This window comes from Clupea harengus, chromosome 13 (assembly GCF_900700415.2).
Source record: "Clupea harengus chromosome 13, Ch_v2.0.2, whole genome shotgun sequence".
Taxonomy (NCBI): domain Eukaryota; kingdom Metazoa; phylum Chordata; class Actinopteri; order Clupeiformes; family Clupeidae; genus Clupea; species Clupea harengus.
The window spans coordinates 9,150,193-9,178,053 of NC_045164.1; the positions used below are offsets into that span (position 1 = coordinate 9,150,193).

The window sequence follows — 27,861 nt, forward strand, 5'->3', positions numbered from 1 at the left end:
GTCATCCACATGCATGTTCATCAGTAATTCATCATTACAGGAAATATGTTACTTATAGGAAGGAGCTCTGATTACCTAGTTTTCTCAAGAAATGTAATAACCTCTAGCGACATTATCAATATGCTTTTCTCTGCGCCTCTTCTCATTGAAATCCATCACATGCCAGTGAAAAAATGCTTTTTGGCAGTGCTCCTCTAGAGGGAGTGTTCTTGCAGCCGGAGGAGATTTCAATCAAACGTCCTTTCAACTCAGCGCTGTTTAGCAGCATATGTGCCCAACTAAACTGGATTTTGAAAAGTAAACCAAGATCAACCTAGGACTTTTAGCTCAGTGGTCATGTATCTAGCTTATGAAAGCTGACCAAAGTTGCTGATTTCCTTTTACTTAGTGTCAACCTGTAATTTGTTACTTTGTAAAAAACATCATGCTTTTTGTCCTGTGGTTCAACACAAGCACATTTCGTCTAAAATTAATATTACCAAGAGTACTGCACAAAAAACAAACGACTGTACCTCTCTTAAGTGTGGTCATTGGGAATGGTTAAGAACAGAAGTATTTTCCCTAGTGAGGATACCTTCTGCATTCTATAAAGCCAGAGAGACCTTGAAGATGTTACAAAAAACACTTAACTACGGAACCCTTGAAGTTTTCCGATAACAAGTCAACCAGTCCAAACCTCTACAATCTCAACTTGCCAGGCTGTCTCAATAACACTATTACAAAAATAACAACCACTACTGAAGGTAAAAGTGAGTCATTGTCTGGTTTTTGCCGTGCCTTTAAGGTGTTCAGGAGCTTCCAAAGAAACAAAAACTCTCTGTTCTCTGTTGTGGTATTTGAAAATAAATGAAGTGCTTGGCTGTAGGCACAATACTTCGGACCGTGAGAATAACAAACCAGAGGTAGTTTTGTCCTGTCATTTCAGCATGTCCTTTCAAGAGGCATTAGGATTCACTCAACCTCTGGAGGTGGGACCAGACGCCCCTCTTGAACACTACAGCATTTAAGAGAAGTGGCCTCTCATGGGAGTATTACAGTACATAACACTGACATGTGACCTTAGGCCTGCTGTGAGCAAAACACCTGCCAAGTCACTGAAGCTACAACAGCAAATGCCCAGCAAACCTTTCACGTTTTAGGGAAGTTAATGCTAACAGTGTTAATGTCCCACTAACTTAGCCAGTGGCAGACTTTTGATAGACCCAGTGACACACTGGAGTCGAGTTGTCCAAGGACACTGAGGACCCCCCCCCCCCCCGATTTTGCTCTTTTAAAATGTTTGTTTCTTGGATCAAAGAAAAATGGTGATGTTGATGTGCTGCAAACCAAATGTCTTGTCATGGCTGAACTACACCAATGGTCAATGTTCACTACAACTCAGCACCCATTCCAACGGTGTCACCCACAGGTTTACCAAACGGCTACCTTATCATGCCAAAATGACGCCACACTTCAGACAACACATATTTATTTAAATCTTATTTTTTTCATCACGAAGGCATATACTATTTTCTCTTTTATATATATTATTTGTTATATGTATATAGAAACATAATAAGAAAAAAAAAAAGTTGTTTGCTGAACAAGATTGAAGAATATCAGCAAAGGGCAATGTAAACCTTGTTCCATCCAAATATTGTTGAAAAGGTCTCACACAATACACTATTCAATCCTTTTCAACTGTTGACATATTTGCATAGGCAAAATGAGATTAGCCCTTTAACAGTGTATTTCCTGAATTATTTGTCTAAAAATGTATTTCAGCTGAATATACAATTGACAAACGAAACAGAAACAAAAACAACAATATCAACAACAACAATGAAAAAAAATCAGCTACTCTTCATTGACCCTCAGTACATAATATATTTCTTCTGTGCACATTTTAATTACAGTGTTAGGCTTCAAGTAGTTCAAAATAGAATAAAAATTGTACATCGACCACTGGATGTGAAATAAGTTAATGAACATGAGAGAGGTAGTGAAACCTAATGAGACTCTTCAAAGAGAGAAACAACTCAGATAAGGCCAATGCTCCTCTGGTCATGCAGGATATGATATTTCAGTTCAAGGTCTTACTCTTGGTTGGTTTGGGGAGGAGGTGTGTGTGTGGGGGGGGGGGGGGGCAGGGCACCCTGCCTAACCATTGTGGAGCTTCACTCTCAGGACAGAACATCTAAAAATAAGAATAAAACAAGATCAAATCAAATCAATCAGTGATCCAGAAAACAAGAAGATGTGGTGTGACTTTGACGTTGCCCCATTAAGCATTTGTCTTAAAAACGGGGTCTTGTGAAAAGAAAAGAAGGACAATCTCTCCACCAGAAGCGAAAGTTAAATGGTTAATGCTTCCCAGGTCTGGCAGAGAAACAGGAAATGCTCATGCACCCGGAGAAACAGACAGCACATCTACCCCTTGACCCACACCTTCGAGAAAATTGCGACGGAACATTCCGGCAAAAGAAGGCTCCTCTGCAATTAACACATGGCTCAAAAGTAACAGGCTTCACCTGCCACTCCAGAATGATTGCCCATCAGGTGACCGCATTGCTCAATGACACCATGAAGCTGTCTCGTCTACATTTAAGAACCTAAAAACCAACAGATTGACAAAATCTATGTATCATTTTTTTTGTCTCCAGCAAATCGTTTGTTACTGTTAACTGCTGCAGAAAGAGCTACATATGTTGTAAAGGTTTACGAATATGACGCATGCATTTCCATTTATGTGCATTACGCGACCAATGCCCATGGGCCAGAGTCTGTACTACATAATGAATGACAATATAATGCGAAAAGCTACAGTACATTTTATAGATTCATTTTAAAAGCATGAAATCTATAATAGAATCCAGTTGCACTTAAGTAACCATCAAAGCTATTTAAAAAACATGATTACAATTCACTGGCTCACTGGCAACTTGCTCTTGGCACATGAATCTTTTAAGGTAAGTGAGTTGGTTGGCCTTTCCTTGTCCTCAAGAAGGACTGGTGCATGCTGAAGTCGTCTGATTGCACCAATTCAATTCGAACAAGCCAAAAGACGAGGTTCTGCGACATTGCACTCAGGAGAAAAAAAAGGATTCATCTTCTTCAAAAAAGAGCACTCATGAACTTGGTTTGCGAAATGGACAACTTGATTAAAAACCAGATAGCATCGCACCTTTAAACCCGTTAATCAGATCCCAGCCCTCGAGGTGTGAGGACTGTCACATTTGCACACTCCCTTTACCTGTATGTCAGGTGTGACCAAAGTCTCAGCAATCAATATCAATTCACAATTCATGGTTGAATGCATTACACAGTCAAACTGAGAACCACAGAAAACCCAGGCAGAGTGGAGTAGGTCTGAGTAGCCCTAACCTAGACTGCACTCACAAGAAAATAGTGACGGAGACGTTACTTCCATTTGCTTGGTAGATTCCGTGGGGGGTAATACAGTCTCCACATCACACTAAATGTGGAGGATAATATTGGCAACATCTGGAGAAAGAATAAACAGCTGCATTCTCCCTCTCTCTTTCTATTACAGCATTGTATCTTTTCATTTCTGAGTTTCAAAAGCTTAAGACTGCTGTCCCTAGTGTCTTGTGACAACACATCTGCAATGCAACAGCCTGGAGAAAACCTTCACTGTCAAAACAATCCTGAACTTAAAACCCAAAACATTATCTGATTCCACTTTATGGTTTGATTTTTGATTTGTTTCTCTCTCTCAATAAACAAACGAAACATATTCTTTAAAGAATAGAGTTCACGTTCTCATCAATGCAATACCCACTGTATGCAGACAGCTTTGCAGTGCTAAAGCAAATAAGTACTGTACAGCTACCTCCTAAAACAAGGCATCAGGATCACTCCTCTTTAAATGATATGCTAAAACACACATACAGTATGCACATGAAAAAATAAACCATTGTTTATCTGCTAGAAACAATTCTCTAATGCTCAAGTAGTCTGACAAATAGATGGGGGAATTTATTTTCAATGTTAAAAAGGCTCCCCTTATTTGCTCTAGCTAGAATGACACCTCACTACCAGCACCTATGTACCTCTAACTCTCTCTCTCTCTCTCTCTCTCTTTCTCTCTTTCATACCATCTTTCTTTACAACCATCTGGGAAGGACAGGATGGATGTGCGTAACAAACTCAAGTTTGGTACCAACTTCAGCAGCTATTTCTTCTGCCCATTTAAAAAAATAGGCAATGTGATTTTTGCAGTGGTTAATAACATCGGTGATTCGGTTTAGCTGCCCGGCCTCAATTCTAGCCCTTGCTGTTGTTTTTTTTTGTTTGCTGTTTTCTTTCTCTCCCTAACTTAACATAACTCTGCCAGAGACGGAAAAGTGACGCAGTCACGATGGTTTCTACTCTGTCCTATATCCTTTCAAAAATGACAGTTGGCAATAAAATCTAAGTTCCCACCATGTACCTCAAGAGCTTGGCAGGGCCTGTCACCATGACAACAAATGAAAAGGTCCTCTCCAAAAAAAGTCCACCCCTTAAACGTCAAGTTAGAATACTTTTTTTTGTTTGTTTCATGCAAAAAGGGTGCTTTTTTTTTTCTTGATCTGTGTGGTCAAGCTCCACATTCCTACCGAAAATGGGCACTGACATTAAAATCTGCCTTAAATTATGAGACATCATGAGGGTGTTAGAAGGAAGAGAAATGAAGAAGGGAACGACAGAACGAGAGGATGGCAGAAGCAAAAGACGGAGAGGGAGACAGATAGTGCCAGGCAGGAAAGAAAAGAGAAAGAGAGAGACAGGCAGAGAAAGAGAAAGAGATTAGTGAACGAGGAATGAAGAGCAAGGTTCCTTCAGAAAGTACAGTACAGGAAGCAAGAGTGTCTGTCGTTTATCGTTTGTTTCATCTCGTCCCTCAACGTCACAGTTGCCTGAGGAGCTCCGCTGGGCACTTGAGCAGGAACTGAGCGCTAGTGAGTCGCACAAAAGATTGCTTAGCTTAAAAACGTCACACACCTTTTCCCCCGTTGTGGCACCTTGTGTTTTGCGTGGGTTCGTTTTTGTTTTTTGTTTGTGTCGTATTCGTAAAAAGTTACGGTGACGGGCTGCGCTCTGTGGCGAGGGAGGGGGGGAGGGAGGGGCCTTTTAGGTGTCAAGGCAGGAGGCTCTCCTGTTCTCGAGAAGGTCCCGGTAAAAGGTGGAGTTGAGGAAGCGAGGGAAGGAGTCCCGGTGCATCAGAGTGTAGATCTGCAGCTGGGCCTCCTCGTACATCAGCTGGCTGGGCTCGGACAGGCTCAGGTTGATGCCCTCCCTCACTCGAGAGTCCAGGCTCACCTGCAACGGGAAAGGAAATCCTGCCTCAAGGTGTGGAGGTCTTCAGCCAAAAGTCAACTCTGCTGGGTTTTATGAAGCATGTGCACGTGAGGGAATTATTATCAATTACACCTAACAGACACATCCAGAGTGACAAACTTTAGATGTGACTTCCTGTTGTGGTTCCCTCACTAAGGATTTCCAGCAACATTTCAAGGCAAATTTGAACATTCTCATAACATCTTAACATCCATGTTTCATAAATACTAACGCTTACAAGTGAGAGATGAAGTACTGACTGACCTTATCTGGACCATCTATTTGGTCCAAGAATTTAATAGGTGTGTGAGTAATGTACTTTTTTATGACACTTTCCCCTCATATTTTCCTGTATAGATTGTGTGTGTCAGAAAATACTATACAATTTAACTATGACCGTATTTACTGAATATATTTGGCTTGGTATGGGTTGTGTGTTATATCATGTATCTATAATCCGCTGAATATGGTTGTATCCGACTATTTGTAAAATAAAAGTAAAATACTCTGCCAGCTAGCAAAAATGTTTGCGTTCACGTATATTCAATTCCATGCTCTTGAAAATGAACATGAGAGAATAATTCGAACATTCGGACAATTGCAGAAAGTATTGGCCCAGTAAAGCCCTCAGTCTATTGATTAGATGGAGTGACGACACATGCAAAGACATTAACCAGCAATGAGTAAGTTCTAATGCACTTGATTGTGGGGTAGAACAGAAACCCCTTTCTGTAATTAATGTGAGGGACATTGGAGGGCTGTTTGTGGTTAGGGGTGGGCGGAGTTTCTGTATTATAGTTGCCTACTTGCCAAGAAGGTTATGTGTTCAGTGTGGTTTGTTTGTTTGTCTGTCTGTCTGTAAAAAGGATTACGCACAAACGACTGGCCTGTTCATTTCGAGACACTCTTCAGGCCATGCTTCATGTTAATGTTTAAACATATGACTTAACAGCCTTTACTGTATCAAAAAACACCCTTACCTTATCAGGACCCTATCCTAAGAAATGAATTACATAATAGGCGATGATCACTTAAAATCGCATATACAGAAACACAATAGAGTAGCTCACCCTTCAAGGCAAAACTCCTCGCCTATCTGACCTCTGCACACACGGCAACATGTGTTTTAAGTTTGAGAGTATGGGAATACAAAAGACGATGCGCTACCTCTTTTGGCGAAAGAATGGAGACGTAGTCCTCATAGATGATCCTGGCTTTCTCGTCGATGGCCGTGGGGTCGGTCTCCTTCTTCAGCTCTTCACAGGCGATCCAGAACAGCAGGTTCTCCTCGCTGTACTCCGAGCGCAGGAATTCCTGGAAAATGTTCCGGCCTTCCACGGAACGCATCACCTGCTCGAAGCTGCGTGCCCAGGAGACCACCTCCTCCAGTGTGGGAGGCCTGGCAGAAAGGAAGTGGGAGTGTGGGGTGGGAGTCGGAGTCGGAGTAGGGAGAGGGAGTAGGGAGAAGCACGAAAAACAACATCAAGATAGACGGCACTTGTCTGAGGTAGCCCCTCAGGCCATAATACCCGCAATGATTGACTGGGCATGTGTCTAAATCAGATTGATCACCACACAGTCAGAGGTCCTTAAAAGCAAGCCAGAACCCATGCAATAAGTGTCTATGAAGTGAGTGCAAGTGTGGTGTTAGTAGACTGAGAGACAGAGGGCCCCTAGAGAGAAAGAAATGGCATTGCCGTGTGTTGTGACCTGAGAAATCCTCTGAGGGAACAGCTGTTTGAAACAAACAACTAAAAGTGTGGAAGAGGTGAGGAAAAAAAAATCATGCTCTAATTGGCTAATACAGGGAGTTAGAGTGCATGCACACTCACACACACACTACACTTACACATGCCCCCCCCCCCCACACACACACACACACACACACATACACACCTACCTATATGTTCACACACAGTCACACAGACACACATACGCACACACACAAATACACACACACACACACACCTACATATACGTACACACACAGACACACAGTCACACACACACACCCACCATGGTGGGCCATAATTTAAAGCTGCAGTAGATAAGAGGGTCCACAACACACTTCTTCCCTTCCCTTCCCTTCCCTTCCCTTCCCATCAGCAGCACGTGACGCAGGAATGACAAGCCAAATAGGGGCTGATTCACAGACAGAGACACTGAAGGACTGTTATCCCTGTTATCTCTGTGTGCACTTAATGTCATTTGCTACAAGCCAATCAGATTGACATAAACATGCATTTGAGGGAGGGAAAGTCAGCCAGTAGTGGAGCCGTGTAGCAAAGAGGGAGAGCAGTGCTGCTTCCTAGCTACTGCAGCTTTAACCGTACAGAGATGCTAATTACAAAACAAAATCACACCAAATTAATCTCACACTCCTTTGCATAATTGTTATGACACATACCAGTGTTAGATTCCCATCCAAGGTGTCATGTTATATATGTGGCATACAAGTGAAAATCACCAGAGGATGTGTTAACTGAATCAACTGAAAATGTTATGTTAGTGATTGCGAAATGAGACATTTTTCTTTAAACAGACTTGAAGATTTATATGATGAAAAAAGCCTTAACTTAGCTTCCCACTTTGAGACTGCCAAGTGTAAAGAGAAAAGTCTGGCGACTTACTGCTCTTCTGTTTCTTCTATGCTGTCCATTTTTGGCCTTTCAGGGCGTTCCACTCTGTCGTCATTCCTGCAGAACAGAGAAGTGACTTGGAATTATGCATACAGACCTCCTCATCTAAGACCTCCTGACTACTCTTCTAGATGTTCCTTCCTGCTTCCTGCTTCCTGTGTCTGTAATGTATGTTGTGAGAAACACAAGACCACATCGGGATTGACCCCCACCTTAGAACAAGGGAGGCAGATCAGCTAGCAAGGAGGCTAATATCAAGGAGTGCTATTGTCTAACCACTGGTCAACTCTGTACATGTTAGCCCATATTGCACCCCCATGTCTCCACAATAATAGGCCATTGGGCAACAATGAGATTCCAGTAAGTCAGATTTCTCTGAAGAATCAGAAACAGAACTGTCTCGTTCACGATTCTCACATGTTTTAAGACAGCCCTCATCTTGAAGGTAAGAATCTCTGCAACACAGTCTAATACATCTACAAGTATACAGACAACATTTGATTACAAAGGGGAAGCCATAAACTCTCTAGCAATTTGAGACTTGAAAGCTATGCACATCAACACATGTACAGGTCAATGGCTACGTATCAAAGAATCTATAGTGCTCTACTATCCTGAGAAGAGTAAAAACTGCTATTGAGTTTTGTGTGACCTGTCAACTGTCAGCATGGCAACCATGAGGAAAACAAAATACACCAGGAGCACAATCAACAGTTCTAAAGAGAGCAACAGCACAAATGTGAAAACAGGCAATCACAAAGACAAAGACAACAACAACAAAAAAAAAAGACTTTGCAAATCGCACTTTATTGAAGCATTTAAGACCCCCCTCCCCTCTTCCACCCACCCTCTTGAAAGTCCCGAAACAATCCCGGGCATCTATTTTCTGCCATGTACGGGTGATGTTTTAGCTTCCCCCACTGTCTCTCAATCAAAGTCTTCATTGTGCCAACATAATTGGGTGCACTAGCCACAGGGCTTTCACATGCAAGGAAAGATGCTAAATATATACCGTGGTCGACACAGCTGTTTGGCATGTGATGCCGAGATGGAAATAGCTGTTCACAGACAAGATAATGGCACCACAAAGAAGCGATGGAGGGGGGGGGGGGGGGGGGGGGGGGTTTAAAGGGGGTGTTCTGCTCATGTAAGCAGGGCCTCACAAACAGTGGCTTGTCCTGCTCCCTCAATGTTTTCTTTATTTCATACAGTATTTATATTTATAAAACTACTATTAATAGTTCGTGCTGATCTCTGCAAGGGCACCCTCAGTCTTGCCTTGTTTGGTCTGCCCTGCTGTGAAACCTGGACATGGGAATTTTCAGTTCAGGGGATGCAGAGTTTGACATCTTTGGCACTGAAGAGAATGGAGTAGCACATCAAAATGGCTCATAGATCCAGTATGTTTATTGACACACATTGACACACATTGACACACTTTATTACATTTTTGCATTTACAGTTACACACATGGATGCAAATGTTAACGTACTCATGCGTACACATATACAGTAAGCGATATAGACACACACATACGCAGATAGCAAATATAGATTCAACGGGTAGATAAAAGAGTTTCTTGCACTTTGGCTCTTTTACACAGGCATCTTGATGATTCGATCATCAATAACAAGCTGTCTTTCCATGCAATGAAAGGAGGAGATGGAAGACTGGGCGTAATATGTGCCTGAGGGCAGGACGCTACCCTTCCGTTCTCAGAATCAATCCGCCTATTCTCCCTCAAGAAGGGTTCATCTGCTGAGAGCTCCAGGGTGCTACTAGGAAAGTTGCAGGGGAAGTATTCCAGGAAGGATGCCTCAGAGAAAGACTACAATGTCAGACAAATTAGCCCCATTCACTTCAGTGGGCACAAACAAACCTCCCTCCATCTCAGCAGCCTCAACAGACAAACCCTTGGCCGCTTCAACCAGGTACACCATGCAGGTTTCACACGCCGCTGCCACCTTAGATGTATCAGGCCACGTCCCTCAGAACATGTTGTGCTCAAAACAAACATTCCCTTTTTCTTTCATGTCTACTGTCATTTTTATGCTTATATTTTTACGCTTTGAAGGTGTTTCAATCACCTCGTTTCTTCAGTCTTCAGTCTTTCAGTCTTATGGTGATGTCTTCCTCTGTAAATGTATGTTTCATCGATCCCTATGTGGTATTTTCTTGTGTGAATGTCATATTTAACATTTAAGCTTTTATAGCATATTGTATATATCCCATAATATACTGTACAGTTACAGTCTTGAAAGCGCAGTGCTTGAGAGTGTGGTGGTGGTAGTGGTAGTGGTGGGGGGGGGGGCTTACCAGAGGCATTTGCAGCAACCGCACCAGCACAAGCAGCAGGTGTTGGGCCTGGGGGGGCCGGGAGCCTGGGGGGGTCCTTCAATGTGTGGCTGCTGCCGTTTTCTCATCTCACTTCCACTTCCACTTTGCGGCTGTGGTTGAGAGGAGGATGGAGGGAGCCAGATGAGGAGAGAAAGAGAGAGAATGCGAGAGATTAAAAAATCAGAAATGTAGGGGATCTGTACAAAACATCTGAAGATGAAAGCGTTCCACTTAAGTACTGCCCCTCTACAATTCTAACTGGGAAGAAAACTAATAGGAGGGAATAAGGTTCCAAGCACAAGCTTCGAGTCATTTAAAAAACGCTACAATTAAATAATTTCCTGTTAAGCAATCAAGTCAGTGGAGTCGCCCTAGGAACGCCCCTCCTGACAGCTGAAAGGACACAGGTTATTCAAACTAATGACATTCTGCAACATTACCAGATACATTTGCCCTCACAAATTAACCCTGTAGAGAGGAAGAAGGAGGAAGAGAGAGAGAGAGACTCCTACACTGGGGTGGGCGATATAGACCAAAAAAAAAGTTAGAAGTTAGAAGATGAAGAAAACAATTTTTTTCCATTCATATTATGAACATGAAACATAGTTTGAGGAGTTTCTCTAAATTAATATTTACAATAACACAATTGACATGGCCCCCAATTACTAGCACAATTTCCCATCTGTATGACTGAAATAACAAAAAACAGGAAACTACAACTTCAATAGTCATTAAGGCTAGGCATTCTGTCAAGCTTTCCATTGTTTCCATTTCCACCAAATTTCCTCCAAAAATATATTACAGTCGGTTCCATTTCAAATCCGGGAATTGTTCTTAACTAATCAGATAATTAAGACGATTTCTACGATTTCTGGTTACATAGCTATTTAATTTGGTAACTGTAGGCAAATTATTTAAGCAGACTACCAGTAACTGGAATTGTCTGACAGCCGAATGTATGGAAAATTTGTATGCTTTATTAAATTCTCCTACAAAATATCCCAGTACCGTAGACAGCTATAATACCAAAATACCACCCACCCCTCCCCATACATAGCGAGTACAAAGCACAGAGTATATGCTTATTCAAAATGGAGGCATTGGAAATGGAGCTCTAAGGGCATCCTTGCCTCAATGTAGGGCTGGGCGATATGGACCAAAATCCCAATATTTGTATATTTTATGCTCAATATCCACATACGATATACTGTATATCGGTATTTTCTATTTTTTTAAGTAGGTAGATAGCGATTGAGTTTTTGAGTGGATAACTGTGGCCGCTTCCAATGGTGATAGTTGACATAATGAGACAGCTACATTCTGAGCTGTTTTGCGGTGGGAAATACAGAGGTAAACTGTATCATAAAATACAAATTGTAAGCGAATGGGTTCACAGTAGTGGCTGAACACATTATATAGCTAAACATGTTAACACCAAAACTCTACCTTCTCATATTGGTGACTGGCGGAGATAACATGTAAAAGTGTGAACACTTCTCAAAATAGTTCTATAGATACATATATTTAGTGTCAACTCACTTTATTGACAAGGGAGAGAAGATGAGAGGTGAGAGAAGATGAGAGGAGCAAACACTGGGAGCTTTACAAGAAACAGGTTATGTAACGCAACATCAAACTATATTGGTATCAATGGTATTGTCTCATCCTATATCGTTTAAAAAATATATCGGTGTGGGGGGGCACGGTGGCGCAAGCCGATAAAGCCCCCCCACTTACGGGCTACATTGCCCGAGGGGACACAGGTTCAAGTCTGGCCTGATGTCATTTCCCAATCCTCTCCCCACCTCTTCTCCACCTCGCTTCCTGTCATAATCTCAACTGTCCTATCCAAATAAAGGCATAAAAAGCCCAAAAATAAATCTTAATATTAAAAAAAATATATATATCGGTGTACCTTATATACCAATATATTGCCCAGCCCTACCTCAATGCCAAGTACTAAAAAAAAAAAAAAGAAGTAACAAACACGTTTTCCCTGGGTTGCCAAGCCTCTACTGTACATGGTATTTCTGTCACTATCAGTATAGCATCTAGTCGGCACTTTTTATGCCACTTTTTATCAGTTTTTTTTTTGCAAAACTGTCTTTAGTATACACTATAAATAGCACCTAGGACTGTATACAATTCCACTGAAAACAAAACAGAAAAACTTCAAGTACACATAAAATAAAATATTCTGCATTACAAATGAAATACCTCATGTAATAGACTGTATGATATAGTTAACATAAAGCAGACATAAGCCTACATGGCTGAATGTGAAATGCGTCTAGTGTTGCAGCAGTAACTGAGTGTATCTATCCCTTTGGTAACTCCTGACAGCATAAGAGACATGACTTCCTCCCAAAGCAGACAGAACCTGACCACGGCTGACTCAGGCCCGGGTCTGGGCCGGGTCTGGCTCAGAGCTGGCGTTTCTGTCTCGACGCCTCCTGCTGCCTGGGAACAGACAGTGAGGCGTGCGGCAGGGATGACACATTCCAGACTACATGAGGAGTGTCAGACTAAGTGCGAGGGGACCAAATGGCGGAGAAGTGTGTGTGTGTATGTGTCCTGTTTAAGACAGGACACTGTTATTTCCACCTCTCACTCTCTCTCTGTCCCTCTCTCTCTCTCTCTCTCTCTCTCTCTCTCTCTCTTTCTCCCTCTGTCTCTTCCTCTCTGCCTCCATCTCACTCTCTCTCTCTCACTCTCTCTCTCTCATTCAGCTCAGCCACTTCCCTTTGAGGGCCGTTCTCAGTTGACCATTTGGATTTGTCATTTCTGTCCAAAACAAAATGGATTTTAAGAAATGGTGGGAGTTTGCTATGACGCATAGTTGAAGGGGTTTATCCTGAGCTGACAGGTGCTGTCTCAGTGATAATGAAATCTGTGTTATGGAACGTCACCAGAGACTGAAGCACTGTTGCAGTAGGGGAAATAAGTAACAACATTACAGAGCCAATCAATCATGCCTTTGGCTTTTTTCTCTGAGTTTGTGAAAACAGGGAACTTGGTGGGAAAAAGACCATTTCACATACCTATAATACAAAGAAGTCTACAACCTGTTTTACTTGAACTGCTAACAAACATGGCTGACATTGCAACACTTGATTGTTATATTTCAGTCTGCCAAACTGCCACATTGTTCTTTAGTTGAACATATTGTAGATTAATATTAGTTCATGAGGTTCATAATTTCTTTCCTGTTTTGATATACAGTATGTTACAACACACGATAAAACACTCCATGACTATGCAGTTCTGGTCATAACTGCTTCTTAAAACTTACCCACGTTAAATGAAGTGACGTCTGGCTCAACTTAATGACATGATTCATGAGGTGTATGAGGAGTACAGATTCAACTTCATCTTAGTTTGAAACCAATCTGTCCCACTTTTATTATCGGATAGTTGGCTAAACACTGCCTTCATTAAATGACATGAACGGTGTATACTTTTCAACACAAACCTGAATGAACCGCATAAATAGGCAGTAAAAACAGGACAGAAATGAAAATGAAATAGGAATTGGAAAAAGAAAAGAAAAACAGGAAGCTGAAGACAAAAGTGTCTAACACAGAACAGGTTGTGCACCAGAATAGTCTGATAACACAGCCTCACTGAGACATGCCTATACATGTGAAGACTTTTGAAGGATTTGTGATACATCTCAAATATCACATTTCGAAAAACAGCAACAGTTAAAACAAACACACAAGCAGCGAAGCCAGAGTATTGTTCCCTGTGAGTTGAATGCGTCGAGTTCCACACTGAAGATAGACGTGCATGTTTTGCTCTTACTCTCACCCCCTCTAGTCTACTGACACTATCACCGCCTACTGATAGTATGACACTGTAATGGTCAGTGTCTTTACAATCACGGGAACAAACCACTAGCATTGTCTCATTTTGAGCAGGGACAATCAGGTTACTCCCGTAAGTAACTAAAAGTATCTACACTCTAAAACTACATTTTGAGAGGGAGGCAAATTCAACAAGTTTAAAGGGAGTGACAAGATATGTCTAACATATGCAATGCAGGAGAAGCGTGTGATCACGTACTGCGTGTTGTTGGGCATTGGCAAAACAACCCTCGCAAACTGAAAGGACACTGTGTGAACGGATGGCTAGGAGGATGTGATCACCTTTCAACACAGAGGTGAGCAGCATTTTAGGAAGACTGTCAAACTGAGCACCAGTACAACGTTCCACACCACAAGCCCTTTGAGATATGCTGGAATCTCATTCACTGCTACCTTTCCCCTTGAAGACCTGCCACCAGCAGCAAAAGAACTACCCTAGAATCAAGGGATTCAAAAGGTCAAACTCAGGAGAGCGCAATACAGCCACTGTGTGAGTACCAATTCCAAAGGAGAGGATGCACTCAGTGTTCAGTGTAGCTAAAATAACGTAACAGGGTCTTGGTAGTGTTAAGGTCATTGGTTTGTGTAAAATGTATGCTATATGCTCCCCGTGCAAGTCATTTTTAAAGAAGCATCTAGAAAGTAAAACAAAAGTAAGTCTCATTACAGCATCCATGCCCAGTACCCATGGTTCTCCAGTTACTCAGCAAATACACAGGCATGGCTTCCATCCCCTGGGAACTCAAGCACAGCTCAATCTTGAGCTAAATGTTTGTCAAATATCTATAATTATACATAGAGGGCCTAGGTACAGTCCTGAGATTCAGACTTTTCTTCCCAGAGAGGAGGGTCTTCCCCAGAGACAAGCACTGGTCAAGGCATCTCTGTTGGCCTGGGAGTTTTCCTTGGCCACTATCTTTACATCCCAGGGTAAGATTCTAATCTGTTTAGGGTTGAGTTGTTGGTAAACCTTTTGCCTTGTTTGACTGTCTCTCGTAAGAAGAACTTAATAATCGCCATTCAAGACAAATATAAATGATATCCACGAGAAGAATATCAATCAAAGCAGCTGGAAATTAGTAGGATAAAGTAAGATGAATTCAACACGTTTTATTGCCATGCTATCATCTGGTAAAGTCATAGTCATGTCCAGTGTCATGCTTATTTATAAAGCACATCAAGCAACTGACTTAGGCCAGTGTCTCTTTCTCTCTCTATCTCTCTCTGTACCCACCCTGCCACCCACACACACACACACACACACACACACACAGAAACGCAAACTACACTTTAGAACAATAAAGGTCAAGAAACAAAGAAAAGAAACAGTCACAGAAAGATGCATGTGTAGTGTGACCAACATTTGGAAATTAATGTAAAAATTAGGCAGTAAGGCTAACTAGGTTATAGGCTAAAAGATCATGTAGGCAAAAGACTAAATAATTCTCAATTTAAATTACAAAAAACTAAATGGCCTATATGTTAAAATCAATCAAATAGCTTAATTCACAATGTTACTTCTGTCTTTGTGTTTAAGCCTACAATTTTAGATGAATTCCATGTCCTCCCCGTAGATGATGTACCCAATCACACAACACCAAAACCAAAATGACACCAGAACCTGCTTCACCCATTCCTCAAGAGGTCCTGTTGTCTCTTCAATCAAACAGATGAAAATCAATCATACCTGGACATGCATTGCTCTGTTGTCCACCATTATACTTCTCCTCTTACTCAAAACTACGGCCATCGAGACACCGTGGGCATTCCTGAACTGACAGTTCGCCATACACTTCTGATGTCCCTGTGTGACACTGTAACTGGGGAGCCTGTGCAAATATGCAAAAACGTCAGTGGCCACCAGTTAATAAGGCATAGCCAGTGGAAAAACATGCAGGCTGATGCAAAACCTGGTGAGGAACACCATTGTTCTTACTTGCTAGACTTTCAGACAGCAGCACAGGTATGCAAATAGGACTCTCATTATATTCGTAGGAACCAGTAATAAATGAAGAGTATTTTTCCAATGCTATTTTGCAAACACAACCCAGGCATAGCAGACGATGACGTCATGAGGTGGTGGTGAATCTCCAAAAAAAAGGCACTGACGTATGATATCTACAGTGAGGTCAATCTACAGTATTTGTTAGACAATCATTATATTAGCCAAGCTGTACAAAACCATGATACTTCTAAAAAGATTTGGATCCATTTTTATGTGTATTTAACATATCGTGTTAAAGGTAAGTACCCTCAACTAAAACATTCAATTACATTCCTGCCCCATTTCTACCCTTGCCATCTCCTGAGACGAAATGTTCAGACACGCTGGTGCAGCAGTGGCTGCTTTGAATTAACTGATGCACGAACCCACGGGCACTAACACTACTTTTTCACTCTCTTACTGTATTTACACAGTAAAGTCATGTACAGTGTTTCACACTAAGGGTCTAGAACACACAGTAACAGATATCAGAATTCACTCAGTATTCAGTCATCAAAGATACTTGGGTTTGTTTTGTTTGAGTGTATAACAATAGTGTAGCTGCTTACAATGGATGACGAAACAGTGAATGTCAGAAAATCTGCTTGAAACCTCAGAACACATAATGACTTGGAGATACTGAACATGTGTGTGTTTGAATGTCTGTGTGTGTGTGTATGTGCATGGGTGTGTGTGTTATGTTTTAGCGAGGGTTACATGACTATACGTAAACCTATATTGTTATCTGAGGAACTATATATTGTAACTGTATATGTTGAACCATTAAGGATTTGCATGTGTTTAAATTCAGCAATCATTGGGCAAATCCTACAAGCTTGCTGTGTTGTCTGTCAAATAGCAGAGGCAAGTCCCTTCGACTTTGTGTAACAATTTTGTGGTGACGCCAACTCATATGGGCACCTACTAAGGCAGAAGGGGGCCAGGCTTAGTAAGTAGGGGATATTTTCTCTGTATCTGTCTCTATCTTTCTCTCTCCCTCTCCCTCCTCTCTCTGTGCACTTCATCGTACACATTCCAGAGCAACAGCAAGTGATGCATAGCACTAGTCACGGTTGGCTGCACAGCACGGACCTCCTTTTACCATCATTCACAAAGAGCAGCTCTGAGGGGGATGTTACTCTGGCGGCCCAATGACTGTTGGACAAGCAAGGCTGGGGTGTGTGTGGGGACCTGGTTACACTGTAGGCCTAAAGGCAAAATGTAACACTTTCGGTGTCATCACATCTCCACCGCAACAGTAGGGTTAAGCCCGACCTCTGAATAAAAGCGTTACTCATAGTCGTCAAACAGTGTGCATAGCTAGGAAATGATCTTACTGCATGTTGGTTTTTTGTCCAAAATGATGCAAACAGATGTGCTGCATTTCAACAGCTGTTGCACAGACAGCTACAATCATACACAATGGCATGAGCCATGACGTAACCTCATCTGCACAGGAACTACAAACCAGAAGCAACAAATAAAAAAATCTCACATACACACCAATATATCTGATAGGGGGGAGCAGTCAAACAGCATTCACATACATCAGAAACCAATGTGTGTGTATGTGTGTATGTGATCTACGTGCGTGTCTGGGAGGGGGGGGGGGGGGGTGTAGTACTTGACTTACCATGCAAATTAGCGTGTGTCCTTGGTGATATCAGACTGGAAAATCATGGCGTTGAGGTGAGAGGACAAGCTGCGGCACGGTGTAGAGGAGTCCACTCGTTCACTCACTCTCACCATCACCGTCAGATGGCGTTAGCAGGAGGAAGAGGGGGGTGTGGTGAGTGTGGCGGGTGGGCTGGGGGTCAGGGGTTTGGGTTTGATTCAGGGAGAGGGGTGGATGAAGGTGGAAACACCACGAAGCTCCCCCACCACCTCGTTGTCAGCCAAACTCAGGACCTCGACCAGGAGTGGGACCGGGCCGGCCGTACCATTAAGGGCAGAAGATTTGTATAGAGGGCATCTGAAAGAGCAGAGGGCACATCTGTGAGGCACTGGATGAGTGTGGAATGTCATGGATGAGGGGCTTGGACCCTTGGCTTTTCAGGGAGATTTCATAATTTTGGTCCTTTCTTACTGCTCACATGTCACCACTGATAGTGATTTTTTCTGATTCTACACAGAACATTGCAAGACATGCATTTGTTACATTCAGCTTAGTGGAAGCATTATTTGTGCTTTTCTCTTTGAATTCATATCATTGCATGATCTCCTAAATTATCATTTTTTTTGTTTGTTTGAATACACATTTGATGATGCCAACATATAATAAGGTACCGACAGTTTTATAATGTCATCCGTTATTCTTCATTAACACAATCGTGCAAATAACAGGCTGATTTGGAATTAAATCACCGTTGACAAAGACAAGGCAAGAGGAACCTCGTTTCACTTATATTCCGCTGCGCAGGGAAGTTCCCCACAATCACCATCAGCAATGATACCCTCAATCACCTGATGCATAACTGGCAACGTCCAGTACTAACCTTTATTTTGACCAAATCCCGAAAGATGTAAAAACATGTTACATGCAATTGAAGAAAAAGTTTCACATGTTAAAAGATGGATGTAGGCTACTCTGCAGTGGGCTGAATGCTGGCTGAATGTTCTTGTCTGCTACCGGTGATTTCTTCACAGAGATCGCCTCCTTGAATCAGTTATTATAGCCTAAACTAGTCCGTGCCAATTATTTTCATGCAATAGAAACACTGCAACCTTAAACGAGAGATTCGATATTTCAGAGAAGTGCAGACGCCTATAGAGTGAAGAAAATGAATCAATGCCTTCCGTGGCCAGCATATCCTGACTCAGAAAGGAAACAGCCTTCGCTCTTTATAGAATCCAGAATACACAGTCATTCGATTGTGATTATCGTAAAAAAAATACCACGAAAACGTAAATCGAAACACGGTCATAAAAAGCTCACATTGACATGACAGAGATGGCAGAATTCACCGTGGGCGTTTTTTCCCCCCAAACCTGGCGTGGAAAATGGTAGCCTTCTAAAAATATTAGATAAATGAAACCGTGGCATAACCACGGATCTACGAAAAGAAACACAATGCAAAATAACACCATCACATTGACGGTGGTAATTACAGCATCATAATAATGTTACTGGCCTCTTTAGTTGTAGCTAACGACTGTCATCATCATACTATTCGTATTCTCATCGCTGCCTGGGGTGTTTTGCGTTGGTCTCTCTTGCAGCTGTAAGATTCGAAGCATCTGAACTAAGTCATTGCAGGTAAGGGAATACGACTTCCACGAAAGACCGCAATAAGATGTAGCCAAATGCACTCCTTCAGTTATGTTCCACATCACTTAAACTAAGTGTCGAAACGAAACCCCCACTTTTCTGTGCAATTTTATCCATTTTCTGCGCGACGAAAAAGGGCAGTGGCTAGCTCGCTAGCAAGCTAGCAGGACATTTGAAATGCAATAAAGAATATTCATCCTCTTACCCCTTTATTCTGGGTGTCAGTCTTCTATTGTGGTGGCATTAAACGTGTCTGACGCTCATATTTTCGGTATCACACAGTATATTTGCATGCTGCCGTGAAATGTCCATCGGCGGTGTTTTTCACCCATCCGCCCAACTTCAGCACCGAGCCAGTGGAGACGCACTGCGCATGCTTGCCAGAACTGTCAGCTCGCCGGCCGAAAGCTGCAGAAACAGTCCAAAGGATGCCAGTTTGGGAGAACCTATTCCATTTTGTGACGTTTTACATTTTAAATAGACATGCAGTTATGAGCACCTCATGGGCCTGTTTATATGTGTGTGTGTGTGTGTGTGTGTGTGTGTGTGTGTGTGTGTGTGTGTGTGAGAGAGAGAGATCATGCTCTGTCATTTTACAGCTGTGCAGACATGTTCTAACCTATTCCACTGGTTATTCTAATTTATATGCTTTATAAGAGTGTATAAACGTATATAGCTATGTATCCAACTCTCAGAAAAAGAGTTCTTACTTTTCTTAGGGAACCTGTAAGCCATAACTCCCATCATTTATTTATCCCCAAAGGTTCTGAGCCTTTGGAACCATTTTACCACAAAAGTAACACAAGGACGTTGTAGAATCTTGAGGTTCAAGAGGTAGACTATCGTTTTTCAATTGGTTAAACACTCTAGATTTTTTACATTTTGCCATTCCCAAAGGATTTTTACAAAGGCCCCTTAAAATTGAAGGAGAATAATCTTGGGCCTAAGACCTCTTTAATGAGTGAAAAATAAACACTTTCTCATTGTGCCTTAATAGTTTTAACCCCTAATCCATCCAAGGTGAGATTTGGTGCTTTGGATCAAAGTATAACAAAGTAAGTTTAAACCAAAGCATAAAACCTGGAAACTGTCCTTACAGACCCATACTGTTCCCCAGCTCATTACATTTTCCTCAGTTGTATTTTAGCATTTGCATGGCAGGGTGTGGTTGCATTATTAATCTCAGTCTCTCTGAAAACCGAGGTTCATATGCGTCAGTAAACAATTCAGATTTGAATAATCCCCCACTTTTCACATTCAGGTAAATACCCATGCCATAGGTCTTGTTCAAGTTACAATGTGGTTCTAGAAATATTTATATTGACAGAAGAGTGGCAGTTGGGAATAACCACAAGGTGTAGTATGTGACTAAATAATAAATACGTTTTATTTAATAATAAATACTAATACATCGTAATTTAATAAATACGATAAATACGTTAACTGATTAATTGCAAAAGTAGATTTAAGAAAAATAGTTAAGCAGAAAGTATCACAATATTCTGAAGATAATGTTGGCATTGAAATATCAGTACTCTGTATGGATATTACAGATCTGCTACTGCATGTCACTGAATCGGTGGAATATGTAAGAAAAGCGACCAATAGGAGGCGCTAAAACCACGTTGCCGTCACAGCAGCCCCGTGAGAATGCACAGGCACATATAGGTAGGCCAACACACTGATCAAGAAACTGCAGCTGCTCTGTATGCTTTTTATTCTGTCTATTTCATCTCAAATTGCATTTGAAGAACTGAAGACAGAGAGTCCTCCCTCAGAAGCAATGTTTGACGAGGAACCAAAAAGGTAGGGTAGGTTGAAAGCAATGTCTGAATGTCCACAGTTTTTTATGCCTTTGTGTGTCTTTAAATGTGATTTCACCCAACACCTTCAAGCATTGTGCACATTTGAATGTTAAAATAGTTTTCTTCACGCCCTTGTCCTTCCTCCTGACCAACTATTTTTGTTCAGCAACTTCAAACGAGTCAACTGCGTTTCAACGCAAAGAAAAGGCTGGCGCAGTGTTTGTAGACCTGAGTGCTGCATATGACACCATATGGCATCGTGGCCTTGCCTTGAAACTGCTACAAACAATACCAAGCAAACACATGGTTAAACTTATCATGCAGATGATGACAAACAGAAGCTTCACACTGCACATCGACCATCAAAAAACCAAAAAGAAAATGCTAAAGAATGGCGTGCCTCAGGGATCTGTTCTAGCTCCAATTTGCTTCAACATCTATACCTCTGATTTACCGACAACAACCAGCAAAAAATACACCTATGCAGACGACATCGCACTTCTAACTACCGGAACTTCTTTTAAGTTCTAAGTGACACCTTAACACCTTAACAAATGATCTTACTAATTTGAACAAATACTTTATTAACTGGCGACTGAAAATGAATGAAACCAAAACATCCAACTAAAAGTCAAATGTGCAGGAGATATTATCCCATTTGAAAAGTCTCCAAAATACTTGGGTGTTACTCTGGATAGAAGCGTCACCTATAAACAACACCTCCAGCAAGTCAGAGCCAAGGTGGAAGCAAGAAACTGCCTCATTCACCGTCTCTGCGGAACCTCGTGGGGAGCAAGTTTCCCTGTACTCCGAACTGCTACTCCAGCACTGGCATCCAGCCTGCCTAAACCTTGCACAGAGAGCTCAACGCAGAGCCAGCCACCTACTCCATCATGATATCAACTCAAACGACCCACCACCACGCCTACCGCTGAGAGCACCGATCTCTGCAAGACTTCGGGGTCTGCTGCATGAGGCAAATGGTCAGCCACCTGGATCCTGGACCATCACACAATGGACCAAACAGTGGGGCTCAGCCAACACTAAACTACATGGCTACATCAAAACACCGTCCACAAGGCCTGCAAGACACACCCTCAACAGAAACTCCTGGGTACGACTCAACAGATGCCGAACAGGACATGGACGCTTCCGAGCCAATATGCACAGGATGAACCTATGTGATGCTCCAGACTGCCCCTGTGGGGCCCCAGAGCAAACTGCTGATCACATCATCAACGACTGCACCAAGTACCAGTGCCCTGGCCTTCAGGCACTGTCTACCCTGAACAGTGAAGCACTAGCATGGCTCGCGGACACAAGCTTAGTCATCTAACAGTATGAAAGGTATTTTGAGACATACGAATATATATATATAAACGAGTCAATGGCAAGTATAGTACGGCAGAAACATTATAATCGGAGTCACTGACTCTGCTGTATGACTATGAAACAGACACCCATCATTTTCAGGGTTTTCAGGATATTTATAGTAGATTGTTCCTGGTTCAACCTGATGCATGTTTTCAGAGTATATTAAGATGATCAGAAACCTTTTTTTTTACATTTTGAAGACTTGCATTTTCTTGATTACCTTCGCAACAGTGAGCCTGGCTGCTCAAAACAGCATTGGTCCCTGGATTCCCTGGATCCTATGCTGCCCTGCATCAGTGGATCAACCATTTTGGAGGGCAAAACGTAACAAATAGAGGCTCAAAAGTACAGATAGCAATGGAAGGATTTAAAGAATATGAACACTGGGTTCAGTAACAGTGTTTCTTTTTTTACACAGCTGAAAGGTCTGACCTTCATTTTCCCGAACTGGTGACGAAACAACGATGTTCTTCTTCAATTTGGATTGAAAAGGTTAACACCGTTTTTCTTGTTGGTTGAGGTCTTTCTGTGTGCTTTCTCACAAGCGGTTACTGTAACCATCCTAAGATACCACATCACTGTGACCTTTTTGTTTGGAAGAACTGAAAGCTGCTCATAGCTAGTCTGTGTGGCTACACTGTAAAGGAAAAGTCTCTCAAAATTTTGTATCTGTTTCTGTTACAGTGAAATATACAACGCATGAACTATTGGGAGAGGCTAAATAAACTGAATCCAAAAACAGTTCTTAGATTGAATGTATGAATGTGCACAAATAGAGTGCATTACACATCCAATGCAGGGCTTCTCTGACACAATTTACCACTGAAGTAATTGTCCTCAAAGGTGTGGAATGTGTGTATGCTTGTGTGGGTGTGAGAGATGTATATATATATATATATATATATATATATATATATATGGAGTGAGATGGAGAGAGGCTGGGGGGAGTGAGAGCATCCACTTGTGGATTGCAACCCCACTTTTTGTTTGAGATCACATATGAGAGGGGCAGAGAAAGTCGAGCACACACTGTACCTCTGAATCATCATCTCTTTATCAGCTCCGCATTCAATAAGCCTTCCCAGCCACGCACTGTGAATACGGCACGGCTGATGCAGCTGAGAAATCACAGGATGCTGTCCTCCCCCCTCCACACCCTGCCACACAAACACAAAAATAGCGGAGAATTAGGATTAGTACAGCTGGGGAACATAATGCCGTGGAAACACGTTTTCAAACGGGTCTGACAGAAGGAAACGAGGACAAAAAACACAATTTTTCACAAGTGCATGCAATCATTTATCATTATCATTAACATTATCATTATCATTATCATTATCATTATCATTACAAAATGATTTGAGTTGTTTTATGTTTCTGTTGTTGGTTTCTTTCAGTCCAGACAGGAAAAGAAGAAATCAGAGTGATCTTTGCACAAGGCTGTTTTCAGGTGCCAGTTTTATCAGTTGGTTAAAGGGACTCCTTATATAATGTGAGGCGATCTCTGATCTACTGCAGTACTGATTTACTGCATAGCATTGACATTTATCACTGTAACAATGAGTTTGAATGAAAAATGATAGGTATCTCTGCAGAGACTCCTAGTGTGTATTTTCTGTGTGTGTGTCTCCAACATGTTCCATAAAGGTGGTTGGAATGTACATGGCCTGTGATGTGATGCTGTGCATTTCCCTTGCAGGTGTATTTCTCAATCACAAAGGTGACATGTCAGTCACTCTTATTCTTCATGCATGCTTACATGCTAGCCAGGTTGATTCTAGTAAATTACAAAGTAATTAGTAGAGTTTCAGACATAAAGATGCAACACTGAAAGAAAATATCTCAATGTTTGGAAGATTTTTAAGGAGAAATAAAAGCGACCTATTATCCTTTTATCATTTTTCCCATTTGATTAGTGTTATATAGCTTTTTGTGCATGTAAACAGTCTGCAAAGTTACAAAAGCCCAAAGTACATGCCAGAGGGAGTAACTCTCTTCTGTAGAAACCACTTTTCTTAGCTGCCTTAAATGGCTTGTTGGAATTACAGCCTTTTCGTCTGTTACATGATGACATAATCTTGCAAAACAATCCTTACTGCCCAAAGAAAAGAGCTCTATCAAGCGTTTCAGACAAAGGGTGAAGTGCAGAGGTGGTCAGATACAGGATAAATGAAGGGAGCCTATTACAAAATTAAGGGGATCTTAGTACACATTAAAAGGTGTTACATGGTTTTATGTGGAAATTCTTACATGATATTAGGGGAAATTGCATGTGATTCACAAATGTATTTCCTGATTCACATATAAATGTGAAACGCGGTTCACAAATGTAAATGCTGTAACATTTATTTTTAAAATGAACGTTTATTTACAATCCGCTCGCCATTTTGTGAACATCTCTGCATTTATTTGTGGATTTTTGACACTCTCCTGACATGGCCTAATTCACAAATGCATCCTTTTCAAAAGGACATTCTCAGCAGCCAAATTCACTTAAACGTAAATTTGAGGGCATGATTGTGAATGTGACCACACTGCATTACATATGCGCAATGTCCAGTTAGTACACCATAACAGACATCTGCATACAACTGATTACGCACAGAGGAATCCATGCTTCAATGGTGTCTGGTAGCTGCCCACCATGTGGGAATATAACATTGAACATGCTTGAACTATGAATATTTCAAAGAATGGTCAATCCTCTGACCTGCCATCTAAACCACTGAGTAACCATTGGACTCTTCCAGCAAAATCGATTGCTATTTTAACCCAGCCGCTGGGTAGTAAGGATCAATTCAATGCTGGGTCAACCCAGAGCATCTAAACGGGTTAACATTGCTATTTTAACTAAGCCGCTGGTGGACTAACAATGCCTGGTTAACTGAATCCAGACAGATGGGTTTATTTCACCTGGTAACTTCAAACCATATACTAGTTCATGTTAAAACACAATACTTTGTCTGTACAAACATTAAACTTTTTCACTAAGTCATGTTGAAAGTCACCCCTCCTCCTACCAGCTTAATTTATATGCTAATGTGGCATATGATCAATTATCTAGGCTAATATTAAATTACAGGTAGAATAAAACAAGTACGACAAGACTTCAGGAAAACGATCTGTCTGTGCTGGACTTTAAAATGTCAAAAGTAAATAAGCCTTTTTTTCAGTCCAAAATTGGCCTGTTTTTTAGTGCATTTTGAAAACTGATAAACAGGGTGGATGGAAGAATAACGCTCAAATAATACAATTATTGAAATAAAGCAAACTTTTAGACCTCACCCCAACTCTATACACTATGTAATCAGTGGTATGCAAATGTACATTACGTTGTAGTACTCCACATAACTGGACACTGCCTAGATGTAATTCAATGGTCACATTCAGTCATACTGTTGAATTTACATTCATGTGGTTGGCTGAAATTGTAAGAGACATGAGATAAGCTGATTTAAAAAAAAAATGCATTTGTGAATGTTCACAAATGGTGAGCACTTCGTAAAATGCACATTTGTTAGTTTGTAAATATGTAACGCGTTCGCTGCAACATTTGTGAATGGTGTGGCATTTATTTGTAAATCACAAAATGGGGGAACCGCATGAGATTTATTGGTGAATTTTGAAACTATTCTAACCCCATAGCAGGCTTACACGTTTCTACTGTGTGTGCACTGTATGAGAATGATAACATTTAATACAAAGGATAATGGGAAAAGCGGAAATTGTCTTAGGTATGAAGAAAAATGATTCTGAAAAAAGCAGAGGGACAGTGATAATGAAAGTGTTCAGGAAAGGTTAATGAAGATCATTTTAGTTTGTGTTATTTATGGATTTCCACTGCTAGTGGAATTATGTTCTGATCTACTGACCTTCCTCAGACGGAGGCGTCCTGGCTCAAGGTGAACTGATGAGAATATCAGGAGGTATGAGCTGGGAGAAAGCAAAAAATAAATGATTTTATCATTTATACCTCCCACAACGTTTTGCTTTCATAGAAGCTCAGTGCAGAAATGCAAATACATCTTATATGAACAGTTGAGGAGGTGCTGTAACATGTTAAGTCACTTAGACTTTGTTGTTGATAAATGATATTAAAGTACTGAAGGACTTTGCCTTGATTTTTCTAAGCAGCCATTAACAACAACAAGAAATCTAATCCTGTTCAGTTTAACAAGTCATCACAAGTCATGGAGATTTCCATTTATTTCTGTGAAAATGTATCACACATTGTACAAGCCAGAGAAAATCAATTCTAAACCAGAGTTGTTTTGTAAGCGATGTCCACTTTCCTAATCCATTTAGCCCATTATGATCAGAGCTTTATATAATAAAAGCGAATGCGGTGACTCAAATCTCATTTCAATACTGGTGTTGTCATTTAAGCCTTTTGTAGTGATTCCCATTTAAAAGGTTTGATTTGCTGAGAACTGAAGATTGTTAGAATTTATGACTCAAAAGGAACTTTGAAATATAATCTGATTTTAAGTGTCTAATAAAAAATGAGAAGGACAATGTTACATACTTCAAAAGTCTCATCTAACCAAGCTAATAACAGCAAACTCGTTTGAAATGATCAAATATTCCTTTAAAGGTAAAGAAATGTGGTATAAATAATTAAGTATTGCGATCCTGTCAGAGCTATTGAAATATACCTAGGGAATTATCACATTTAATCAGACAAAAAGGTATATATTCTTGATTTTATTTGCAGCGCATGATAATTGCAGTGGTGGGTTGATATAATCATTCCTGAAGCAATCCATCAGTCTTCATGACAGGTTCCCAGATGAGCAGTAGGCCTAATGACAGCAGACCCGATTTACTGCTCAGTTTAGGATGAAAGGCAAACATTTATACATGCCCTAATGCTCTCTGAGCCTGCCTCAAGTTCAAAGGTTTCATCCCTTCAGAAGACCTCATAAAGAAATGGGATGCAATGGTGAGGCAAATCCACCTTCAGGCTACCAGGAAACTCTACACCTGTTTCTGTTTTCATTAATTCACAGGTGTCACTCATGCGGGGGCGATGTGAAGTGAGGAGGGAGGTGTGTCAAAGCCAAGCCTCCCAGGGTTCCCCCCCTGCAGCTCGGTGTCAGTCTCACAAGTTCATACAGCGTGCCTGGGGTGTGTTCAATCCGAGGTGTCAAACAAGAAGGAGATAAGGAAAGGAAGTAAGGAAAGGAAACACTGCAGCCCTGTACAGACACATAGGCTGACCTTCCAACAGCCTGTAGTCATACAGTCCCTGAGGGCAGCCATAAAAATA

At 41.3% G+C, this 27,861-nt stretch overlaps 1 protein-coding gene across 2 annotated transcripts; it reads right to left on the reverse strand.

The window, feature by feature from the left end:
• Nucleotides 1–1,451: 1,451 nt before the first annotated feature.
• Nucleotides 1,452–19,789, reverse strand: rgs17 (regulator of G protein signaling 17). 2 transcript variants are annotated; one of them, XM_012814317.3, is made up of 6 exons: nt 19,619–19,789; nt 17,779–18,117; nt 10,275–10,405; nt 7,950–8,015; nt 6,487–6,718; nt 1,452–5,301 (listed from the first exon to the last, which is right to left on the reverse strand). In XM_012814317.3, exons 2-6 carry the CDS (start codon nt 17,779–17,781, stop codon nt 5,113–5,115), a joined length of 621 nt encoding a protein of 206 aa, XP_012669771.1. In that variant the 5' UTR covers nt 17,782–18,117; nt 19,619–19,789; the 3' UTR covers nt 1,452–5,112. The 2 variants fall into 2 exon arrangements, with proteins under 2 accessions (XP_012669771.1, XP_031434983.1); XM_031579123.2 differs by lacking the exons at nt 17,779–18,117; nt 19,619–19,789 and adding an exon at nt 15,849–17,688.
• Between the last annotated feature and the right edge of the window lie 8,072 nt (nt 19,790–27,861).